General features: G+C 42.8%; 1 protein-coding gene across 2 annotated transcripts; it reads right to left on the bottom strand.

The window, feature by feature from the left end:
- Nucleotides 1–801: 801 nt before the first annotated feature.
- On the bottom strand, nt 802–18,550 carry LOC101740681 (probable peptidoglycan muropeptide transporter SLC46). 2 transcript variants are annotated; one of them, XM_062671325.1, is made up of 7 exons: nt 15,016–18,550; nt 14,160–14,420; nt 12,960–13,131; nt 10,422–10,599; nt 8,334–8,712; nt 7,864–8,104; nt 802–7,529 (listed from the first exon to the last, which is right to left on the bottom strand). In XM_062671325.1, the coding sequence occupies exons 1-7, from the start codon at nt 15,134–15,136 to the stop codon at nt 7,463–7,465; spliced, it is 1,419 nt and encodes a 472-aa protein (XP_062527309.1). In that variant the 5' UTR covers nt 15,137–18,550; the 3' UTR covers nt 802–7,462. The 2 variants fall into 2 exon arrangements, with proteins under 2 accessions (XP_062527309.1, XP_062527308.1); XM_062671324.1 differs by lacking the exon at nt 802–7,529 and having other exon boundaries at nt 7,586–8,104.
- Between the last annotated feature and the right edge of the window lie 1,872 nt (nt 18,551–20,422).

Here is a 20,422-nt window from a genome sequence, read left to right as displayed (position 1 = left end):
GTGTAATAAAAATCAAACCCGCAAAATTATAATTTGCGTAATTACTGGTGGTAAAACCTCTTGTGGGTCCACAAGAGTAGGTACCACCACCCTGCCTATTTCTGCCGTGAAGCAGTAATGCGTTTCGGTTTAAAGGGTGGAACAGCCGTTGTAACTATACTGAGACCTCTCATACATAGTAGATGGCGGCATTTACGTTGTAGATGTCTATAAGCTCCAGTAACCACTTAACAACAGGTGGGCTGTGAGCTTGTCCACCCATCTAAGCAATAAAAAAAAAACAAAATGTGTGCAATTCACACGTGGTAGAAGTGAAACCTTCCAAAATTTAAATACAATTATCCTAAACGTCTTAAGTATATGTAAAATTTTGTCATTAGTAAATAATTGTATGCGCCCTCTGTGAATTGATATTTTAATTTCACGTATAATCCTAAATTAAAATTCACTACAAGAGCTTTCATACACACGTTAGTATTAAAAAATCTCACAGATGGCGCTGTATTAAATAGTATGTATATTTCTGTCTCATTCTTTGCTGGCTTCATCCTACACATTTTTGTATTTGTGTCTCTTACCTGTCGTTTTTTCCGTTGCATCCGGTTTGAAATCACAACGATTCTAAAGAAGTTTTCACTTCAAAAAAACAATCGGTAAGCTCAGCAAGCATGAGCATTGAATGGCATAACTCGTAGCCACCCTGAGAGATAAATTCACAGACTTCAAAGAAAACACAAAGACCGTGGGCGTGGAAGAGAAGAGATCCACAGAAAACAAGTAAAATTCAAATAAGAGACTAGATTAAAGTTTACATCGTTTAATCATATATTTGTAATATGGATCTGAATAAAAAGGCTATTCAATTCGTGTATTATGGAGCGAACGTCACCTGATGTCGTGTGAGAACGCGCGTGTAACAACCGCGCGCCTCCATAGTCTTAACGATTCCCACGCTGAGCGTGTACGGCGTCACGTAACCGTCACGTAACCGTCACGTGATCACTTCTGCACCAATACAACGCGCATCGTCAACATGATGCACCCCGGTTGTAATCCTCAAGCAATTACTTAGTATATCGATCCACGCTCGCGTCAGCGCGGACGAGGGGAATGAAATAAATTAAAGAGCATAATATGTACTTCACCCATAACGGTGACTCTGAATAAGTTTTAACTTTATAAAATGTTTCCTGTTGTCAAAATAATTATGATGATTAGATTGTGTTTTGGCCTCTATTACAAGGTTAAATGTAGATTTTGTTCGGTTGTATTAAAGATGTATTGCGTTATTTATTACATCTATTGCATTTCCGCTATCGTGAACATGTTCGTGATCGCTTCGGCTCCCGAGATCTGTACCTTTGCTGTCGTCTGTCGTGGCAGCTGAACTATCCATCCAAATTTTCACTTCATTGGTTTCAGAAGAGAAATATTTTATGAAATAGGCTATTAAAGATCTGGACAACGCCGGTGGGTCGGGCTCGGTGGTGACTCGGTGGCAGTCGCGTCGCTATTTGCTTGTTTCCATTCGAACATTTGGCCTTATTTCTGGGAGTTTCATGTTCTTATAAAATCAGCGGTATGCCCGTTTGGACGCCACTCCAGATCGTGGTTTTGTCCATGACGTCCGGGACGAGGGGAGCGTCTCGGTGTACGACCCTTGTCGTCCTCGATGTGCTTCGTTTGAGAATGAACTTCTTGAAACGTTTGCTAGAGAAGACGATGCAGTCGGAGATATCAAATCAGCAGAAGTATCAGTTCCTAGAGCAGTTTGCAGAGCACTACAGATATTTGCTGGAAGCGTTAGACTCTACTAGACCTCATTCTGCCATAGTGGTGATTCATCAGCATACGCTTTATGTATTGGCTTGACGCGTTTCCGTGAAACTATATTATTCATCACGGCTCTCATATTTCAGGTCACAACGATGTTAATGACGTCATTTGTAAAAGTATTGATCATAATCTATTTCGTTATTACTAATTCTATAATGGTGAGTTCATTCACACACACACAGCTCTCGATTCAACAATAATAATTGATTTAATAATGTTTTACTTTCTAAAGTGTAGTTATCTGCAAAATCGTAAGTTCTATTTGACATTGTGTCACCTTCCAACCACGCGGAGTGTCGTGTAGCCGGCACCGATGCCCCTAACTAATATTTTGTTCTCAAGAATATCTACCACGATACCGTTGCGCCACTGTTTCTAACCTGTTTGTCTTGTTTGTCTATCACCCGCACTATAGTGCTAGATATATATATATATAAATCCCGTAACTCTTTAACTCGTAACTCTCTCTCTATATATATATATAGAGAGAGTTACGAGTTGAACGAAATGAAAATCCTTTTTTTTAATGAAGTATTGTAATATTATAAAATTTTATACCCACACATCAATGAAAACCTCACCAAAATAAAAGAAAAATCTATTCGAAATGGCCACCTTTGGCTTTTATACACGCCTTTAATATGTTTGTCCACGAATCTATGGATTTACGCACTGTTTCCAAGGGAAATTTTGCCTCTGCCTGCTCCTTGAGAGACTCAATGTCGCCGTGTCGCTTAGAGCACGCCATGTCCTCTGAAACTGACCATAATTTAATGGCTAGAGGGTTGAGGTCTGGGCTAGATGGAGGCCAGTCTTCAGCTCTTATAAAGTACGGAACGTTGGTTTCGAGCCAGGCTTGGGTAGTTGATGCCGTGTGACCAGGTGCAGAGTCCTGCTGGAAATTCCACGGTATATTTTTAAAAAGTGTATTGCTGAGAGGTTTCACAACATGATCCAAGACTGTATCTTGATATAGTTTGACTGAAGTATTCACACTTTTTGATGGGTGGCGCATTTATTTTGTGAATGTCTATGGGCTCCAGTAACCACTTAACACCAGGTGGGCTGTGAACTCGTCCACCCATCGAAGCAATAAAAAAAAAAACTTTTTTCTAAAAAATGTAGTTGTGACTCCTTGATAACACACGCCCCACCAAACCATTACTAACGCAGGATGATGACCACGTTGTACCTTTCCGACCACTTGAGCAGCTTCTTTAGAACTGTGAGCGTACACTTTATCTAATGGGTTTTCGACGAATTCTGGCTTGAACAGCAATAGCAGCCTTTATAGTTCTAACAGCACGCGGCCGTCCCAATCTTTTCTGATCTTCAACAGACGAAGTGTTACTGTATCTGTTGATAGTACGATATACGAGCATACGGCTGATACCAAGCTTTTGAAGTGTCTGGAATATGACCGACGGCTCCATACCCACTTTCTGCAAGGCGATCACTGCAATCCTATTTTCTTTAACACCCCATGCCATATTGTAATATGATAATGAACACGAGAAAATATGTGAAATGGTGCAAAATTGAAAGAAGTTTTTAAAATAATATACCTACGTGTTTCAAATGCAAAATAATTAAAAAGTTGAAAAAAAAAGTTTTGATGTAACAGTATTTACGGCCAGACTAGTTACAACTAAAACATCAACATCATCAGGCGAACTACGCAACTAAACTTAACAATGAACCGTAGACTGAATGTAATGTAACAGACATTACTACCGACTGTGAGAGACGGTCGCCAGGCAGGAGTAAACTGAACCATCCTTATTGTACACGCAGCAGATAAGACAATAAATCCGGGTTGAATAATTAAAACAATTAAAATGACAATTGATCCCTCCGGAATCCGGTTACTGCACTGTTGAAGGTTTAATTTAATTGCAGACAATAGACAACTCTAGACTGACTTACATGATGATGACTTCATTCGAGGTGGCCGCAGTCAGTGTTGCCCCGGCTCTACTCGAGATGGCGAACAATGAAAAAGATCAGATTATAATGATCTTGGCGGATCAACTCCTCAAATATACCGGTAACAGCTTCTAATTACGATTCTAATAATAATATATATTATTGATTTAAAAAATTGCCCTTGTAGACAGTCGAGCTTACGGCTCACCTGATGGTAAGTAGTCACTGTCGGTCATGGATATTAGCAATGCCAGGGACACCGCCAAGCCACTACCCACGCAATCCACGCATATACTTAGTTTGTATCATTCCAGACTCGAAGCTCCGTCGGTCTGTGTACGACGTGGTCGAGTACATTACCGTCGCTCCACCGACGGTCACCATCTGGCCGGAGTTCACCGTCGACCTCGGCCTCTACATGGACTTCATTGGACTCACTGTCTGCTACTGCATTATGATATTACAATTTGAGTATTGACTTCTTTTTGTTGATTTTATTTACTACCCACAGGTCCATGAACCAACATGCATGTTGTTTTTTTACGGGAGCCCACGGACGGCAGCCCGCCGATACACCTAAGGTATGCCCGTCCGGGCGTAGCTGGAATAGCCCGCTGGGTTATCAGCTAATACAGAGGGGGAAGTGGGGGAGGTGGTGACTCTGTTCTGTCTATGCTTTAAGCCGGACTACATGATCGCTGCCCTGAACTGAGTCGCAATGCCATCATCACTGAAGACAGTAACTAGGAAGTAAAGTTACGAATGATGAGATAGTTGTCTCTTTCGATTAACAGTCACACTGAGCGTTGTCATGTAAGATTGTTTCACCTCAGCACGCCACCGTCGTATTCTACCAGGAGCGTGTGGACGCGGCGCGCTGGCAGCCACGGCCGCGGCCTCGAATATTTCCGACTGAACGGTGCTCGATGGGAAATGAGTATAGAGTGGGACACAGCTGGCGGGATATTTAATTTACTATTTTCGGCAATATGACATCTAAGAGATAAGAACGCTATTAGATCCATAGCACACGGCGTATTTGAAGCGTGCAGTCGACGCGCTTCACAGGGGATTCGAACAATCCTTGTAACAGCTGTAACCCTATAACCGCAGTTGGTGGTATATTTGCTATATTTCAATGTACTCTTTTCATTGTGGCCTAAATGATAAAACGTGCACTCGTATCCCACAAACAGATACTCATTTTTCTAATGAAATACGTACTTAGCAAATGTTTACGATTGACTTCTACGGTGGAGGAATAATATCGTGTAATAAAAATCAAACCCACATAAACTATAACTTGCATCATTACTGGTGGTAAGACTTCTTGTGAGTCCGCACAGGTAGGTACCAACACCCTTCCTTTTTCTGCCATGAAGCAGTAAAGCGTTTCAGTTTGAAGGCTGGGACAGCTGTTATAACTAGTCAGGTCATAAGTATTGTCACACAGTAAAAACTTTTCTTTTAGAATGCTGGCCACAAAAAAGTTTATTGAATTCGAATTTCGAATTGTTCATGAAAATAAAAATGTATACATTTAAAATTTTACTCATTTTTAAATATGGAGTGGACGCTTAAAGAAGACCGTGTTGCAGTTATTGCGTTGCATCGTTGCGGTTACGCGCCAATTCAAATTTTTAACATACTGAAAAATTTGAATATAACCAAAAGATTCGTTTATCGTACCATCAAACGATACAATGAAGACTCTAGTGTAGATGACAGGTCAAGAAGTGGTCGCCCTCGGTCTGTTAGGACTCCAGCAGTGATAAAAGCTGTGAAGGCGCGAATTCAAAGAAATCCCAAACGTAAGCAGAAACTGTTGGCCCTTCAGATGGGGTTAAGCAGAACCACGGTGAAAAGGGTGTTAAATGAAGACTTAGGGCTTCGGGCATATCGAAGAAAAACAGGACATCGTTTGAATGCTCGTCTAATGGACCTGAGACTGAAGAGATGCCGCGCTTTGTTGAAGCGGTACGCGAGAAAAAAATATCGAGAAATTCTTTTTTCGGATGAAAAAATTTTTACCGTAGAAGAGAGCTACAACAAACAAAATGATAAGGTGTACGCACACAGTAGTAAAGAAGCGAGCAACCGTATTCCGCGTGTCCAATGAGGTCATTTTCCATCCTCGCTCATGGTATGGTTGGGGGTTTCTTATTGGGGCTTAACAGAGGTACATTTTTGTGAGAAAGGTGTAAAAACGAATACAGTTATGTATCAAAATACAGTCCTGACGAACCTTGTGGAACCTGTTTCTCATACCATGTTCAATAACAGGCACTGGGTATTCCAACAAGATTCGGCGCCAGCTCATAGAGCGAAGAGCACACAAGACTGGCTGGCGGCGCGTGAAATCGACTTCATCCGGCACGAAGACTGGCCCTCCTCCAGTCCAGATTTGAATCCGTTAGATTACAAGATATGGCAACAGTTGGAGGAAAAGGCGTGCTCAAAGCCTCATCCCAATTTGGAGTCACTCAAGACATCCTTGATTAAGGCAGCCGCCGATATTGACATGGACCTCGTTCGTGCTGCGATAGACGACTGGCCGCGCAGATTGAAGGCCTGTATTCAAAATCACGGAGGTCATTTTGAATAAACTTTAGTGTCATAAGAATCTATGTTTTGTTAAGTTCATTTTGGTATATGAATGGTTACATAATGAATAAACTTGTTTCAATTATTTTACATTAAACATGTGACAGAATTTATGACCTGACTAGGTATAGATATAGTACAATAATTTAAATAAAACAATCCTAATACTTTCATGACTAAAGTCGTGTTCGTAAAAATAGGTTGATTCCAGAAGAGTGTAACAAGCTTCGATCAATAATAGTACTACTGATCGAACGTAACAAGACTCTACTAGGGGGGGATCCAAATTTTGTGAGAATGAGATAGAATATAATGACTATTGATAACTTAATAATTTATTTTTCTACATAGTCTCCGAGTCTCCTCTCTACACAGCGAGTCCAGCGCTTTTCCAAGGTTTCGATCCCTTTAAAAAAAAAAGTTTTGTCTTGGTCCTGCAAAAGCTCTCCACGGCATCCGTTATACCTCGTTATCGTCTTCCTACCTGTCTCCCCTTAAATAATCTTTCAATTTGGGGAACAGATAAAATTCGCTAGGCGTCAGATCTGGTGAATACAAGGGGTTGCTCAATCAATGCGAAGCCAGCTTGCTGAATGGCAGCCATCGCAACTGCCGATCTGTGCGCGGGTGCGTTATCGTGATTAAACAGCACATACATTACATAATGAATAAACTTGTTTCAATTATTTTACATTAAACATGTGACAGAATTTATGACCTGACTAGGTACTGTAAAACAGAGACCTTAGAACTTATGTCTCGAACTGGGTGGCGGCATTTACGTTGAAAATGACTATGGGCTCCGGTAACCAATTAACAGCAGATGGGCCGTGAGATCGTCCATCCATCTGAGCAATACAAAAAAGTACCCTTGAGCAAAGCATACTTCAGACTGTGACCTCTACGTGCTCCGTAGAAAGAAACTCCCCAGTGAATTAAAGTTGCCTTTTTTGTATGAATTTAATTAAAGTTCAACAATGCGAAAGTAATAATCAAACGGATCTTACAGATCTACTTATCGAGCGGATAGTAATATACATAATATGTATTATAATGAATAGGGCTGTTACAATGGTGCGACGTCCGACCGACAGGGTCAGAAGGGCTCTGGTTGTAGTACTTCATAAGGTGTCGTAGCATGTCTTCGGAAATACAAAACTACTCTGAAATAAAATATGAACAATGATTTTGAATAATGGCAAAATATAAACAAAGAAACTTTCTATATTTTACTACATTTATTATGTAGATATTATGTAATTGTTTTCTTATAATATCTATTAAAGAACATAACTTTAGTTAAGCCCGCTGATGTCGATACAATCTCCTGGACAGCTTGGCACCCGGGCAGTTGGGCTCTTCTGGGCACAGTTCAGCCTCTGGCTACCGCTCACCACACTTTTGGTACCTCGCTCGTTTGCGTTTAGTCATGTCACAAAGCCAATAATTGTAATATCAATAATTAATAATGATATAGAGCAATTCAAAAAAACATACCCTATTAATACAATGCAAAAAACAATAATTCCCGTGCTGAGCACGTAGACGGAGGCTGGCGCGGTGGACACGGTGGCTCCGTACAGGGTGCTGTAGACCAGGGGCGCCAGCAGCGGGCACAGGCTCTCCACGGCGGACATCAACGCAAGGAACTTTGTCACCACATCGGCAGGGAGGACCTTACTCACGAAAGATCGGAGCAACGACGCTGACAAACCTTTGAAAATGGCTAAACTAGCACCTAGACAAATAAAGTTCTTTTGAATAAATACATTTTAGGTATCGTACGGACCTAACGTTACAATACAACATTCCGAACGCTCTATGCGCCGAGTTTTGCGCTCTGTGTGCATCTGACGAAGTCGCTTTAAACCAAAGAGCCGCTGAGAGCTTGTATTTATAGCGCGGAACTTGAGACCTTTACTTTACGGAAATTTACTCATTTCATGAACGGAATATATTCTACATACCCAAATACATATGCCATGAATCAACTGCTAAAGTTTTCGCAACATATTCCGCTGCAGCAGAGACGAATGCAACAGCTGCCAGCGGCAAGTCGCTGATCTTGAACAGTCCCTGAAGTACCGACATTCCTATGAGCCCTCCAAAGAAACTCAACAGAGTGTTTACAGCCGAGTACACGGTAAACTCGCTGAGGGTCCAGTGCAGTTTCTCTCTGGTATACAAGTATTCCAAATTCATGATCCCAAACGTAACGAAGGCGGAGAGGCTCGAGGCGGCTGCGACGACGAGCACCTGAGCCCTGCCGTTGTTCGGGCGGCGTCTGAAGCACTCCCTGCTCATGTCTGTCACCAGCTGCAGGTCCATTATCGAGGTCATGCTGCCCTGGAAATGTTGTACAGTATCTACTTTAATATTTTACACCGTATTACTGTTGTGGTAACAGTTAAGGAGCCCGGAATCGATCTGCAGAATGCTCGTGGTGAGTGATACGGCTATGCCGGTGTTCAAATCCCACGATGACGACGAGGAATCACATCGTGGAATTACTGGTGGTACGGGGTCTTGTGAGCCCACATGAGCAGGCGCCACCACCCTGTCCATTTTTGTCATGAAGCAGTAATGTGTTCTGGTTACAAACCAATGGGACAGTCTAATACAGGGGTCGGCAACCTATTTGTCCTTAAGGGCGCAGTACTAAATTTGAAAATCACAGAGGGTGCATATTTTACATATTTTTTTTTATTGCTTAGGTGGATGGACGAGCTCACAGCCCACCTGGTGTTAAGTGGTTACTGGAGCCCATAGACATCTACAACGTAAATGCGCCACCCACCTCGAGATATAAGTTCTAAGGTCTCAGTATAGTTACAACGGCTACCCCACCCTTCGAACCGAAATGCATTACTGCTTCACGGCGGAAATAGGCGGGGTTGTGGTACCTACCCGTGCGGACTCCCAAGAGGCCCTACCACCAGTATCAATAGGCATTAAAAAAACGGATTTTTTATAACTTTATTTTGTTGGTGTCATACATAATGATACATAGGTATTATAATTCAGTGTGAAACTTGGGTGTCCATATTTTCAGATAATTTCTCATAATTGGGGATATATTTAGAGTACCCGGTCCTTAAACAATTATCTAAACTAGAGGTCCCGCAGTAGTCGAAATTCGACTATAATTAATTGGAATTGTAAGTTTGTACACTATTATGATTGTATTTTACACTTCTATTATCACAAATTTCGCCAAGACTACACTATAAAAATATTAACAAAGACAAACAATATTTAATCTATTCTCAATTTGACAACAGATGTCAAGAACAAAAGTTTGACAATAAATAGTATGCGTGTGTGCGTCAAATACATGGTATGTAGTGTGTGTGATGTTTTCTTTATTGATTTAATGTATCTTTTATGCTTTATTTAAAAAAGATATTAGCTTTGTGCACTTCTTCTCTATATTCTCTATAAGTGTGGGAAATTTCATACTCCTCCGTCCGCGCAATTTTCGTAAAAAGGGATACAAAGTTTTTGATTCACGTATTAATATATAGATGTGAGTCATTAAGCTTTGTTCGGTATTGAAAGAAAACAATTATTTCGGATCACTTGGCAGTTTTAAATGCCCGGTCTACGCGTGGCCTATTCGAAATACGATCACACACTAACAAAAAATACGTGCGTGTTATTAGATACGCTCAAGGCTAGCAAAGTGCTAATCTATGCACAATCCTAAACTCAATTGACTACTTGCTGTATATCGTCGTTTGACAAGAGTATGTAAATCGCTCTGGCTATCAGCTAACTGAACTAATGTACTAATGTAAAGTAACTAATGTAAAGCTAAAGTAATAAAAAAGCTGAACTAATGTCAAGCTATCAGCTTTACATTAGTTCAGCGAGGGTGCATTAAAAATCACCCGCGGGCGATGCGTTGCCGACACCTGGTCTAGTACATTGCACAATTGAAATATAGACATCATGTCTCAAATGGGTGATGGCATTCAGGTAGTGATGTATTTGGGCTCTGGTAACCACTTGATTCCACGCGACTCGTAAAAAAAATCATTCGCTGCCATACTAACCTGAACGACTCCTGTTAACGATTCATTCAAGAACACATTCGTGAAGGCATAAGTAAAGGCCGCGACGGAGGCCCCGGCCAGCAGCAGGTACACGGCGCCCACCGCGCGCAGCACCGGCGCACTGAGCAGCGAGCCCGCCACCACGCCGCCTGACGCTGCGAGCTGCACCGTGAACATTCTACACCAAAATTAAAATATTACGAAAACTTCAAAACGCTCCAATAATAATCTTTGATGGCAAGGTGGCAAGTAGGGGTTTGTCTTTGTCAGTGTCAAAGTGTTATCCGTAAAGTGTATCCGTGTCAGTGTCATGTCGTAGCTCACGCACGGCCACTCTACTTTGTGGTGGTTCACTTGCCGTCGCGTGGCAGGCGGCCCCGGTGGCCCGGCGACGACACGCGCGTTTCATTCTGCAGATCTTATTATAATTAATTACAAAATTAAAAATTTTGACATGTATGTAGTTGAATGAAATAAAACAAAATTGAAATTTGATCCAGCTTAGTATCTAAATCGTCTGTATGTATATAGTGTAGTGTACCTATGTTTAGAAGATAGACTAGGTGTTGGTTATGGCACCGGGACACCTCCCTGGGACCTGGAAGCGGAAGCGCTCGCTGCGGATTACGCGTGGCGATGCGATCTCCGCTCCAGGGGGGAACCGCGTCCCGGCGCGGCGGAAGTTCGAGCGCGGAAGCTTCAATCTCGGCGTGCCGTACTCGAGGCGTGGTCTCGCCGCCTGGTGGACCCCACCTACGGGCGACGAACCGTCGAGGCGATCCGCCCGGTCCTCTCGGTCTGGGTGAATCGCGACCGAGGACGTCTCACCTTCCGAGCGACGCAGGTGCTCACGGGACACGGCTGTTTCGGTCGCTACCTGCACCTCGTCGCCCGGAGGGAGCCGACGCCGAAGTGCCACCACTGCAGTGGCTGCAACGAGGACACGGCGGAGCACACGCTCGCATACTGCCCCGATTTCGGGGAGCAGCGCCGCGTCCTCGTTGCAAAAATAGGACCGGACTTGTCGCTTCCGACCGTCGTGGCTACGATGCTCGGCACCGACGAGTCCTGGCAGGCGATGCTCGACTTCTACGAGTCCACCATCCCACAGAAGGAGGCGGCGGAACGGGAGAATGAGAGCTCTTCCTCCCCTTTCGGCGCCGTGCCGCCGCCGTCGAGCCGGGGGTTGGAGGAGGGCGTTTGTCCAGCTCCGGCCCCTATGAGCAGGCAGTCTCCTCCCGGTGATGGTCACGGGGCGACCTAAAGGGGTTGAAGCTGCGCCGCACGCTACCGTCACTCTAGCGCGCTGGCACCAGGAGGACGGGACGGCGCGTCGGCGGCTGCGGACTGCGATGCGGTCCGCATTTTCGTCGTCGCTGTCGTCGCCGAACATACTGTTGAAGAGCAACCCGGTCGGCGGTGTATCGCGTTCCGACCCGGCAGGCTGGTTCTGGCCCAGCGGGGTATCCCGGAACACCAGCGGCACCGCCTGGGCGGCGTGGTGGCGCCGCCGTACCGCGGAGACCAACGTCGTTGGTCGTCGACCATCGCCTCGACGACCCGTCGGTCGGGCGCCCTCGGGGTGGCGCCACGTGTCTGTAGTGTTGACCGCGGGAACACCCTACTCTGATCGGGTTCTGACCCCGGACGGAGATCGGACGTCGGGTGTAAGAGTGCAGAGGAGTCGTTTAGTGGGTGGGCTCTAAAATCCTTGGGCCCGCGATCTACTCTCTACACCTGCAGATCGTTGAGTCTCACATACCCCGCGCGCCCCCTAGGCGCGGGGAGGGACCTCGTAGGAGGTACGGCCACCGGCCCGAATAAAAAAAAAAAAGTTGTTGGTTATGGCCCACGATAAAGGCGGAGCTCCTACCGGGCGCATCCGTGGATAGCCGACCAAGGGAGCCTCTGGGCGACATTCCCAGAGGTATCGTCCGATCTCTTTCGTTGCAAGGGCTTAGGTTTAGGTTAAGGTTAGGACTTCCACGCCTAGAAGGCGCGCGGGGTATGTGGGTCTTGAAGTCTCGCAAATATTGGTGCGGCGTTCGCGGCGCCTTTCGGCGTGCGGCTTCGCCCGCTGAAAACAAAGACAGAAAGATCGGCTGACCTACAGGGGCTGGCTGTTAGAATGTCCCGGTGCCGACACAGGCACGGCCGTTGACAGAGTGACAGCCCGGCATCGCGAAATACTACCAGACCCGGAAGTGGTACGAATAGACGCGTCCGTCAAAATGGCGGAGGTCAAAGTGACAGACTGGATGAGTGTACCACTAAAGAAGTGACTGTCGTTATTGCGTCGCAGAGCAAGTGGCCTCGCACATGTGAAGGTGGGAAAACCTTCACTGTGTGAGCGAGTTGCTCTTGCCATGGTGGCCATGCTCTAGGCCATATCTCGACAAGGGCGGCAGAAGGCGGATGATGCGCATCGACGCGGCTGACATTTGTATCGGAAACAAATGTTATTGTGTGACGTATGTCTATCAGTTGTGTGAAAGTGTATATGTGGGGTATAGTCCACAACTATCAATAAAAGTGTACCTTGCGGTTCGTTTCTCAGTGCTCGTGACGTCACTCATGTAGGAGTAAGACCCCGTGGACAGGGTGGCCACTCCGCCAGCCAGCGAGTATGGTACGGACGTCAGAATGAACCACCAGGGTCCCACATCAACCATACTATATATCAGTACCAACATTGAAGTAGTTGCGATCCCTGGAACATTACAGCAATTTTGAAAAAATATTCAGGTTCTGACGCTTGCATTTTATTTTCTTAGGATCCAATTTAACATAATGTAGACCTTTTTATAAAGTGATTGAGTGGTTGATTGATTCGTCACTGCAGGTGTAGGGTCGTGGGCGGTATGTGGCATTTTTGATCTCACTAACCAATCTTAATAATATTACCCAACGGAATGACTGCGACACGACCGGCCGCGCGGCCCCTCGGGCGACTCAATACTTCGAGCCGCCCAGACGGTATCACATACCCCGCGCCATACGTCACCAAGGTGCTGTAACTTGTACGAAGCGATACGACTGGGCCAGTATTCAAATCCTGCCGGACATTCGTTTAATAGAAAAGCATAGCTAGCACGTGTTCACGCATGACTTCCACAATTAGCTCATGAACTGTAATTATTCCACACTAGTTACCAACACCTGCCTATCTCTGAAGGTGTTTATGAAGGTTGGAGCAGCCGTTGTGCTATTAAACTTAGACTTAGAACTCATGTCCCAGGGTGTGTGGTGGCATTTGCGTTGTTGATGTTTTACGGTTTACATTTACGGTTCTAGTAACCATTTAAGCCCAGATGGGCCTTGTGCTCATACACCGATCTAAGCTATAAAAATAGATTTGACCCACATGCGACTCAAATCAAAATTATTAATAATTTATATTAATGAGGAGTTTTTATTTAAGAGAATTTATATAAGTGTGGAACGGTGGTTCTTTCTGCGCGTGGGCTTACAATACGTAATTGGTGGGAACCAACGAGGCTTGAAGAGTAAAACAGAGACGGGAGGTGTGTACCATTCGTTCGAACAGCACGCTCGGTTCTTTTTGATTTATGCTAGTGCCGTATGAGATATTTTACGAGGTGTTTATTTCTGTAATCTGACGAAGCATGTTGCGGATAATAACATGTACTTTTAGGTTAGGAATATTGCGTTCTTTTTTTATAATAAATAAACTTAGTATTTAAAAGATAAGCCGCAAATCTAAAAAAAAATAATTACCAAAAAGAGGCCACACAATGAGCGGCTTCCTTCCGTGTCGGTCGGACCACGAGCCCAGGAAGAGACTCAGTACGGCCGGTGCCAGGGACTCGAGCACGCTCTTTGTACTGTTCACGAAGATCGCGTACCTCTGCACCTCCTTCTCTAAGTACTGCGTGTCGTTAGTCTTGTCCACCGCCAGGAACGACGAGCACTCGGCCCGGCCGTGCCGCAACACGTGGACACACGTTCTGTATAATATTAAGTTGCTTATCGCGACACCTAAAAATGTACACAATTCATATTTAATGTCATATAAAAAGTTAACAATATTCAAAGTCTTTTGTTGTACTTTCTAAAACCCAAGTCTTTGCGTTTCCAGGCGTTAAATACCGCTTCACTCACTGTGTTGAGGGCTCCCAACATTTTAGCAATTTGGCTTTACCTTTCAAATGATACCGATACTGTACATCGATTGGAACATCGTCCCCCATAAAAAGATAGTGATGGTACGGCATCAAGGTGGCTATTTAGGACCCTAACATTAAATCCACATTAATTGTGCAATAGATAAAGGTCGAAAAAACTCTTTTCCTTTTATCGACTCTCACGTTTTTAGTTGAAGAGTCAGGATTCGGAGAGGTAGATACTACAGGTGAGGTCAAGGTAATATCTGAATAATATACCCGAGGCCACATTGTAAATTTTGCGATCCGCCGTCTAGTATGAGTCCGAGGTCGAGTTCTAAGCTATGTTTCATGAAAATGTGAACCCACCCACTAGTTGCCTGAGGACCACTAATATTTAACCTCTGTTTGCTGGAGACCTCAGATTAAGATATAATAATATATATGAAAGTTAGGTCGTAGGTAATTACCGGTAAGCGACAAACCCAGCGTTGTCATGAAGAATGACAGCTCGATTGTACTGCCAGGTCTCCTCGCTCTCCGCACCATCACGTCAGACTCGCTCTCTGGAACTACTGTTTCATCCAGCATTTCATGTCCACTCTTGCGCTTGCTGGTACGGATCTCACGTTAACATAATATTCTATAACTAAGAAGGCGAACACAAATACACATTGACAAATACAGTTCTAAAAGTTGTATTATCAAACGAGCAATTATTTTATTTTTAAAACTCTTTTGTTTGATAGCTTAGATTAGACTAACGGATCGCTGGGTGACACACACACACAATGTAACAAGATTAGATACGCAAGTGAGATGTGACGTTAAACTGATACAAGTACCTACCGATAGTAGGTGAGCCCACGATGACAAATTGTGATTTACTGGAACGTTGTAGGGATCAGTTGGAGATTGAAGATTCTGGTAGAATAATAAAAGTTTACATGTTTTACTATTGAGCAGAGGTACTTTCAAAAATGTTAAAAAAATCTCAGTCTCATAATAAATACAATACTCGTCCGCGTCAACTACACTATCGGCACGCTCTGATGGCCGTTTTGAAATATTATTTATTACAATAGTGATGTGAAGTGTCAATTTCAATTTTTTTTTATGAAATCTATAATTTTTTTATTTATTTTTTATTGCTTTGATGTGTGGACGAGCTCACAGCCCACCTGGTGTTAAGTGGTCACTGGAGCCCATAGACATCTACAACGTAAATGCGCCACACACCTTGAGATACAGTTCTAAGTTCTCAGTATAGTCACAACGGCTGCCCCACCCTTCAAACCGAAACGCATTACTGCTTCACGGCAGACATAGGCGGGGCGGTGGTACCTACCCGTGCGGACTCACAAGAGGTCCTACCACCAGTGATTACGCAAATTATAATTTTGCGGGTTTGATTTTTATTACACGATGTTATTCCTTCACCGTGGAAGTCAACCGTGAACATTTGTTGAGTACGTATTTCATTAGAAAAATTGGTACCCGCCTGCGGGATTCGAACACCGGTGCATCGCTCGATACAAATGCACCGGACGTCTTATCCTTTAGGCCACGACGACTTCGAATAATTTTAGCAACTGATTAAAAAAGTTTCATAAAACAAAAATATAAATGCTTACTTAATATATTTGCACCATGAATATTGGAATGAAAGTGAATATAGTTAAGTTATTATTAATTAAATAAACATAAAATTTATTTTCTTCTGTGCCAGTCTACTACCGGATCGGAATCGCGACCCGCTGAGAAGATCCGGCGAGTAACTCAGCGAGCTGATTCATGGGTTAGGTTGCACGGCGAACTCTTTGTCGAGTTCGACGAGTACGGTTACCGAGGTCCCTAAGCCTGCTCCTAGAGCTGAAGGCGTCTAGTGCAAAGGTTATTGGATCTGATGGATCCGTAAGGACGTGTCTAGGGCGTCGACGGTGACTGGCTCCTGCGTGATCAGGATTCGGGGAGTATTCAGCGGCGGCAACGATAAGGCGATTATCATGACGGTTATTATTGTATGTGGCGGGTAGCCATCATACAATAATAACTAAAATGAATAAACTAATAACTAAAATGACACGACCTCCGGTCTCGGAGGGGAGTGATGTGGCGGGTAGCCATCATACGACGCAAGATAATTGACAGATGCCTGAATCTCGCTTACGACATTTTCAAGATAAGCTCGCATATATACAAGTTCCGAACAACAACATTCCGACCGTCGGTCTACCGAGCAAATATCACCCGCTCGGTGGAAGATCTTCCCTTTGTCGTTTAAGCCCCCCAAATTGTATTAGTTCCTTTATTAATTTTAATTTTATATTAGTAGTTGACAAGTTTAATTTTAATAATTTTGATTTGGTTTCATTTTTGTTTATTTTTATTTTTAATCATTCTGATAAATTGTAATTTTAATTTTATTGTATTTTGATTTAAATATTATGTAATTGTATGTGAAAGTTTATGGGCTTAAGTTGCCTGAAATAAACGCATTTCATTCATTTCATAAACAGAGTCCAAATTAACGAGCAAGGGTCAACAGTACTGCAGCATCAATATCTAAAATCCAAAGCCAGGTCAAAACTATATCACAACTTGTACTTTTCGAAGCAATGTCAAATCGACACTGGCTTATTTTCACTGAAGTAGGAAACCTATGGAAATGAAACGTCAACAAAAAATTCGTGCCACTGTGACGTCATCTGGCCACAAAACATGGCGGTTTTAGTGCTGCCCAGAAGATTTTAATGTTAGTAGGTTTTATCGATAAATGTTCTTGGCTCATTTTATTTTAAATATTGTTGAGTATGAATGTATTTGTAGAATTTATACTTTAATAGGAAGTAAGTATATTGTTATGTGCAAAGATGATGTGATTTAGATATTATGTGAAATCTAAGACGAGTTCGTGCAAAATTCGTTCGTTCGAGTTCAAATTTGCCAAATAAACGATATGACGATTTTTAAAATTTGCTACACTGATTTTATAAAGTTGTCGTTTGCCGCAAAACATAAAGATATGGCGTAGTACAGTGCCATCTGCCCATTTCTAGCATGCTGAATGTTATCGTATTTTGAGTACGTGTTTTTCTTAGACTATTACAATCTATTTTAATTGTTTTGCTGACTCTAAAGTCCGTAACACACTACCGCAGCGCACCTCAAGGAAGGTGCGCCGCACCATTTGAATCACTCTCACTTGAGTGATTCAAATTTTAAACTTATCAAGGGACCGCCTGATAAAAAAAAAACACCTACAGAACATTTGTTCGTTAATAAAATTACAAACGTCATTCCTTGTGACTTCCTCTCTAAAATCACTTAATTATTAAATATTTAACGAATTTACAATAGTGTTTTACTCACTGCGGAATAAAACTATTTTATTTAAATAGTTCCGAAGAGATTTTGTCGGTAGCCTTTTTCCCGAAATATCTAAACAGACTGTCTAAATATGTTTTGATGACATATTTTAAAGAGGTATTTATGATTAGTGTCATGATCAATAGATTCCGACCGAAAAATGGTGTCCGATTTTTCGGATGGGGACTCCATAATGAATTTAAATATATATATAGATAATAGTTTTGGGGCATCGACTTTCTTGAGATCCTATAAAATATGTTTTAATTATTATTTTTGTATGTTTTAAGCATGATAAAATAAGAAATTTTATATAAGCAATCATATTAAATCGATATCAAATTCAATAAAGAATGTACAACCCAAAACAGACGGCCGAACTGACGCGACAATGACATTTGGTGCGCTAAACATGGCGGATTTTCGACCTCATTAGACGGAGACGGAGACATTTACGTATATTCATGTTTCATTTTATGTACGCACTGAAATACTGTTATATTGTTTTCCTGCGAGTTAAAGTGCTGAGTAAGAACGAGATAGATATATGTTTATGTGTGTGCCTTCAAAATGGGTGCTATTTATATAAGCAATTGTACGTATAGAACAATATGTCGTGTCCCTACTATATAGGTCTATGCTTATTTTGCATAAAGCATTGACACGAGTTTTCCGGAGGCGGGAGTAGTAGTTGTGAGACCAGTGATCCTATGTGACGATCGTATTATATTTCTTTTTCCTTTGTTTTTTCGAAAAACAAATGCCCAGTTGTGTGATAAATAAGTACACCATAATTACAATCTTATAAAAATAAATAAGAAATGGTCACGGGACCCTAATAACCTATATTAGAAATCAATGTAATAAATAAATTTTGTGTCCTAAAATAATACATTCGATAAATGTTATTACTAACTGCACGTCACTATTGACAATAAAGAACAGCAATTAGCTCCTTCAAATGCTATTACTATTAATATGAAACTTCATGAGTGGACAAACGTCAAAACGGTCATCATAGCACGTGCCTGTCATGTGCCGATATGCGGCAGGCCCGACATGCAGTGAATTGCAGTGGCCAAATGTGAAGACGCCCGGTGTACTCGTATTGAGCGATGTGACTGGGCCGGTGTTCAAATCCCGCAGTCAGTTGCACAAATATCAATTTACACAAATAAGTACGGGTGGCAGGGCGTGAGCAGAGGTGGATGGCGCGTCTTGTATGTGCGCACGACTAGACGACATCGACTGTGACTTGTGAATCACTACACGAATCACGAGTAGCTTGTACAATTTTTTAATATTTAAAGTTGTAAGTGGGACATTAAACACACCTATGTATAGGATAGGAGCGGTACTCAAACTAAAATATGTAAATATGTCGGCGCGTGTTTTTATAAACCATTAGTTCATGACTAATAAAGATGGAACAACAAACAACACGTGCAAGCATGTCGGCGTGTGTTTTTGTAAACCATTAGTTCATGACTAATAAAGATGGGACGACAAACAACACGTGCAAGCATTCATCGAAAACAACACGTGCAAGATAAGAGTCGTAAACAACTTCGTCCCACCACGATACCTTGCTATAAAAACGCTCCGTTGTTGTCTCTCGAGCTCAGAAGCGAGCGAGTCGCCGTATCAGACGGAACGCTCCTGCGTATTATACGCTCTGAGTTAACATTTCTGGTTTTATTGACTTACCATGTCGCTACTCGAAAGTGGAAATACTCCAACATCAGAAGAGGGTGTTCCCTCTTCTGATGTTGGAGTATTTCCACATTTCCACCACGTGACGAACAACGGCCTAATGACGTTATCCAAGCTATGGCAGACGCATTTAAAACCACGATGAACGATATGATGACTCAACTGTCTTACGATCATCGCGTAACCTTGACTGAAATGATCGGCACCATGAAATCAGAAGAAAATACGCGAGTGTGCATTGCCGACGTTTATTTTCCTACATATGACCCCGATTCTAGCATCGATGTACACGATTGGGTAGATTTTATTACACGTACTCAAGCAGAATATGGACTTCGAGATCATGAGGTACGATTAAAAGCAGCAAGTGTATTCAAAGGTCGTGCAAAAACATGGGCAGATAGTAGCCTCCTAAGGACAACAACCTGGACGGAAATGCGGGATGACATGTTGCAAACTTTCGAACCCGAATCCAGGATAGTAAAACCTAATCCAACGGAACAGGATGCAGTAGTTTGTCATTGGGAGCATTGGAGATGAATGGATTCGGACAGAATTGCTCAATAGCAAGTCAAATACTGTTCCGGAGTTAATTGCTATAGCCAAAACGCTTCGCAAACGAAAGAATATACCAACTAAACCGACTGAGTTCAGTAAGCAACCTCGTTTGAACTTCGCGTTTGAATCGCGATAGATCCAACTTGACTTGTCATGTTCGTGGAAAAACAGGTCATTTTGCTGGATATTGCCCGGAAAATGCAATTCGACGTGGAACGTTTTCAGCATCAGGATCAG

This window comes from Bombyx mori, chromosome 12 (assembly GCF_030269925.1).
Source record: "Bombyx mori chromosome 12, ASM3026992v2".
Taxonomy (NCBI): Eukaryota; Metazoa; Arthropoda; class Insecta; order Lepidoptera; family Bombycidae; genus Bombyx; species Bombyx mori.
Note: the sequence above shows the minus strand (reverse complement) of the source record. Positions and strands in the feature narration are given on the sequence as shown.